The sequence below is a fragment of the Antrostomus carolinensis genome, unplaced genomic scaffold (assembly GCF_000700745.2).
Source record: "Antrostomus carolinensis isolate BGI_N321 unplaced genomic scaffold, ASM70074v2 scaffold51462, whole genome shotgun sequence".
Lineage (NCBI taxonomy): Eukaryota > Metazoa > Chordata > Aves > Caprimulgiformes > Caprimulgidae > Antrostomus > Antrostomus carolinensis.
Window position 1 is genome coordinate 1 of NW_010299847.1, and position 5,365 is coordinate 5,365.

Below are 5,365 nucleotides of genomic sequence, written 5' to 3' on the forward strand. Positions count from 1 at the left end.
CTGGTGCAGGTCACCTACGTCTGGATCGATGGCAGCGGTGAGGGTGTGCGCTGCAAGAGCAGGACCCTCGAGAAGGAACCCAAGAGCATCGAAGGTAACACCACTGCTTATCCCTTTAGGTGATGGTTGGTGTGGTGGAGAGCCCTGAGCATCTCCAGGGAAAAGTTCTGGGGTGCTTTGGGTGGCAGGAGATGGCACTTGCTCTCCCTGGTTGTGTGGCACTGGTGACACCCGCTGCAGTTGTCTCACGGGGTTATATCAAGCGGCAGGGTAAATATCCAGCCTGTGTCACTGTGGTTTCCTTAACCTGTAGTTATTAGCGCTGGGTAGGACAGGGAGGATGAGTATCTTGCCCCTTTCTGCTGGGCAAAGAGGTGTGGAGACGTGTTGGCATCTGGATGGGGTTTGGCAGAGGGAGGTGAAGCAGCTGGGTCCGATCCTGCCTGTGCCCTGATGGTGCTGAGGGGATGAACACAGTGATGCTCTGGGGATGTGCAAGAAAACTTTTGTGTCCATTATCCCATGGCTCTCGGTGCCATCTCGATGCTCCATCCTGTGTCTAAACCACCAGCACTCAGCACAATCCATATGTGAGAAACCCCTTCCCAATCTTGCTCCCCTCTCTGTCCCCCTCCTGCCCTGCAGATGTTCCCGAGTGGAATTTCGATGGCTCCAGCACGGCGCAGGCTGAGGGCTCCAACAGTGACATGTTCCTGGTGCCCGTCCGCATGTTCAGGGACCCTTTTTGCCTGGACCCCAACAAACTGGTGCTCTGTGAAGTGCTGAAGTACAACAGGAAACCCGCAGGTGAGCACCCCCCAGCTCCCAAGGGTCACCCCTTTATTATTTAGGGTGACATCTCTCTGAGGGGCTCCTCATTCTGCACCGCTGGCAGCGGGGAGCAGATCAGCACCCAGCACACTTGGCTTGAGGCTCTGAAATTCAAGTGCTGGTGGTTGTTTGCAGGAACCTGTTTTAGTGGTGCAGGGTGAGGAGAACAGTAAGACGTGGCGCTTGCCAGCTCACCCAGACTTTGAGCTCAAGTGCACCCAGCCCCTGGGGAGCCAGGTTATGGGGGGGGAGATGAGGCTGGAAGCTCCAGGGGTTTCAATGTGCTGGGTTGGTGGCCGCTCTCCTCAATGGGCAGCTGTGGAAAAGGAGGGAGAAGGTGCTGGGATGGCGTGGGCTGGCTCGGGGTGACCTTTCACAAGCAGCCCCAGCTCTTGGTCTTATCACCGCAGTCCCGGTGTCTGTCCTGTCTGTCTGATAAAGCCCCAGTTGGAGGAGGGGGAGCTGGTCTGCAGGGACACACCGAGGGGCTCCCGGAGGGGTTATTTGCTGGCAGATAAGTGGTTATTTGCTGGAAAAGCGGGGCCGTGTCCCCGCTGGCTGCGTGGGGGGAGGAAACCGGCAGCTGCGGGGGGAAAAACCGGGAGAGGAGAGGCTGTGGGCAGCGATGGTGAAAGATGGGGCTGGTTCCTCTTCAAACAGCATCGTGACTTTCAGCCACGGCGGAAGCCGTCTTGGTTGAGATTCCTGCCCAGCAGCTCCTCCTCAGGAGCAGTTTGTGAAGAGACCCCCTGGTCCTGGAGCTCCCAGTGCTGGAGCTGGGGCAGAGCCCTGTGACACCCCACAGATGAGGGGTGCACCCTCTGGCTCTTCCCAGGGTGGGTTTCCCTGGATGTTCAGGGCTGTGTGGGCTCCAGGGAGGAACTGCCTTCCCCTGTTCCCTCATCAGTGCGAGGGAGATGTCACCCCATGTCGTGGGCTTTGTCACAGCTGCACTGGGGTCTTTTATTAAGATTTAAAGGCAGAAATTGCAGCCTGGAGACTCCCTGTCCCTGTGGCAACAGCTTTTCAGCCACCTTTCCCCAGCTGTTTTGGTCCAGACCCTCTCTGCCCTTGCTTGGCACCTTATCCCATGTCAGATGGTTCTCTGATATCTGTATCTTCCTGGCAAAGCCCTCGTTGCCCCAAGCACCCGTTGCCACCATGAAGGGCCAGGGCAGGGCTGGCCAGCCTGGATGCTAACCAAAAACATGGAGAGGGAGAAAAATAAGGATAATTAAGGTGAGGCTGGGGGTTAAGGAGTGATGGGAGATGTATAGTGCCTGCTCCCAGATCTGCTGGATGCCTGTGGGACAGGGCTAGGGTAGGGTAGGGTAGGGCTCCTGGTGTGTAAGGGGAGGATGTTCATGGACCATCAGCTGTGGTTTTGGGAGTAGGGTAATTAACTCTTTGGCATGTAGCCTGGTGCTGTGGCAATGGAGTAGCTCTGAGAGGAGGAAACCAGTGAGCTGAGAGCGTTGCAGGGAGTGGGGAACTGCTCACCAGTTTCCTTGAGGCTTCTGTGGAAAGCGCTTGGCAGTGGTGGAGTCTCGACCTGTGAGCAGGGTGGAACAGAGCATGGTGGGCGCCTGGCCACAGCATGGGACTGACCCAGATCTCTCTGCTCCTAGAGACCAACCTGAGACACACGTGCAAGAAAGTCATGGACTTGGTTAAGGACAGTCACCCCTGGTTTGGGATGGAGCAGGAGTACACGCTGCTGGGCATCAACGGCCACCCCTACGGCTGGCCCGACAACGGCTTCCCTGGTCCTCAGGGTAAGTGCTCCCTCCCTTCCCCAACCCAAATACTCCCCTTGGCTGCTCCCACCTATGCATCCCATCCCCAACCTTGAGCACAGCTTTCCCATCACGGCTGACACCGGGTAAGAGCCGGAATGAGGTCAGGAGATGTTTGCCAGGAGCACCAGGTGTCCCGTAGCTCACGTGAGCCGGCCGGCACTGCCGCTCCCATCGGATCCTGGTTGCACAAACAGTTCAGCTGCACGACTTGTTTGGCAAGGGCTGGAGAACTTGGGTAGAAAAACTTCCTCCCCGTGGCTGTTTGGGAAAGGACCTGCACATCGTGGCCTCCTGCAGCAGGGAGCGAGCCCCAGCACCCCAGCGGTCTTCTGGGAGAGGGCCAGGGGTTTCCCAACCTGACTTAATCAGCCTTTTGTGGGGACTGGTCTGCTTTCAACATCTCCCTTCCCCCAGGCGGGGAGAAGATCTTCATCTGACTTGCTTGAATGAGGAAGAGCCATTATAAAACCCCAACGAGTTGAATTTTCAAGGCATGAACAATGTTGGCTGTTGTCAAAACAATCTCAGACTCTTGATGTGCTCAGAGGGCCAGCGAGGTGCCGCAGGGCAGACCCAGCCAAGCTTTCCTTATCTTCTGGCCACCTCCCAGTTGATGCATTACAGGTCCTGTTGAACTGCCTAGATAAGGCTGAGGTTACACAGGTGATTTGGTCACACTGCTGGTCCTGGAGTAGAGGTCGATGTACCATGGAGGTTAATACCATTTAATTCCCATAAATCCTCTGCAGATGATGGCTGGTACCTGGGAGTGAATCATCGAATCCCAGACTGGTTTGGGTTGGAAGGGACCTTAAAGCTCATCCAGTTCCAACCCCCCTGCCAGCAGCAGGGACACCTTCCACTAGACCAGGTTGCTCAAAGCCTCATCCAACCTGGCCTTCAACATTTCCAGGGAGGAGCAGCCACAGCTTCTCTGGCCAACCTGGGACACTGTCTCACCACCCTCACACCAAAGAGTTTCTTCCTCACATCTCGGCTCCATCTCCTCTCTGCCACTTTCAAGCCATCACCCCTCATCCTGTCACTCCCTGCCCTTGGCCAAAGTCCCTCCCCAGCCTTCCTGGAGCCCCTTCAGGTACTGGGAGGCCATTAGAAGGTCTCCCCGGAGCCTTCTCTTCTCCAGGCTGAACAGCCCCAACTCTCTCAGCCTGTCCTCACAGCAGAGCTGCTCCAGCCCTTGGATCATCCTTGGTGGGATTACGCCCCAGTGGTGCAGTTGCTCCTAAAAGCTTTATTTGGGTGGTGACTCCTCTTTCCTTTGCAGGTCCCTATTACTGTGGGGTTGGAGCAGATAAGGTGTACGGGCGCGATATCGTGGAGTCCCACTACAAGGCATGTCTCTATGCGGGGGTGAAGATCTGTGGCACCAACGCAGAGGTGATGCCCTCCCAGGTAGGTGTGGATGACCCCGTGCAGCCCCTGTTTCCAGTGATGGATACGAGTTATGAGGCTGGAATAACCCAGCAAGTCCCAGTTCCTCCAGGATGCTGAATCCAGTGACTCCTCACATCGATTTTCTCTGGATGGGAGCAGTTGTGGTGTGAGGATGAAAAAATACATGCTTGATTTTTTCCTAACTCCTCCTGGCATGCAGACCCCTGCTTTTTTGGGGGTAGGCAAGTGAAACCACAGCCCAGCCAAACTGCAGGGAGCTCCTTGCCCAGCTCAGCCTGAGGTGTGGAGCTGGCTGCTCCCCTGTGCTTCCCTTCCATCCCAGAGCAGCGTGAGCCGGGATTGGGATGTGGGAGCAGCACGTGGAGTGGTGGGTGTCTGTGTCCCGGGAAGCTCGGGTGGGACATGGCCTTTGGGAGCAGCTGGGGGGGGTTTGGGTTGATTTGGGAGTTAACTGGAGGAAGTCCCTGATTGCATTAGGTGGTGGCCAGACTGACCGAGGGCGATTTGGCCCCAAAGCCTGTGAATCGCTGACTCTCCCGCTGCTGATGTGGTGGTGATAAGCAGGGGGGGGTTATCTACAGTGCCGCTGAGGCAGGACTTTTAATGACCCTGCTGTTTGCCCAGACCTTTTCAGGGTCTTTCTTGGCTGCTCTCAGCATCCTGAGCTCTGTCTGGACCAGGCCATGCCAGCAGCTGTAAATGTGTCACCCTGGGCTTAGTCACTGCCGGTGGCGCAACCTGGGTACAGCTGGGGAGGGAGCAACCCTGGGAAGGACTAAAAGGCTCCTTGTTGGTCCCCTGCCCTGTTTGCAGTGTGGGTTAGGGGATCCTGCACCCCAGCAGCTCCAGCACCAGCCTCAAAAGCAGACATGGTGCTTATTTACCTCTGCTTGGAGTAAAACCTCCCTGATTTGCTTTATTTAGTCACGAGCAGTTTATTCCCAGTTTTTTTTTGCATGCCAAAGCTGTCCTGTTGCTTAACTCCATGTTTCTCATCCCTGTGGCTGATTCCCAAGGGGTAAAGCTCAGCCCTATCCTGGGGTAAAGCTCAGCCCTATCCCGGGGTAAATCTCAGCCCTACCCCAGGCTGAGCTGGGGAGTAACAGGGATGTGATGACCAAGGAGACACAAACCTCCCAGTCCTCACCAGTGCACCCACTTGCCCCTTCTAGTGGGAATTCCAGGTGGGTCCATGCGAAGGCATCGAGATGGGGGATCACCTCTGGATGGCTCGGTTCATCCTTCACCGTGTCTGTGAGGATTTTGGGGTTGTGGCTACTTTGGACCCCAAACCAATGACTGGCAACTGGAACGGCGCC

General features: G+C 56.3%; 1 protein-coding gene across 1 annotated transcript; it reads left to right on the forward strand.

Annotated features, from left to right (window-relative positions):
- Window positions 1-3: 3 nt before the first annotated feature.
- On the forward strand, window positions 4-5,362 carry LOC104517713 (glutamine synthetase; the record flags this gene model as incomplete). Its single annotated transcript, XM_010162912.2, has 5 exons — window positions 4-94; window positions 646-807; window positions 2,460-2,606; window positions 3,916-4,043; window positions 5,219-5,362. Coding segments are annotated over 5 exons (672 nt in total), but the record flags the coding sequence as incomplete, so codon positions are not given.
- Window positions 5,363-5,365: the final 3 nt, after the last annotated feature.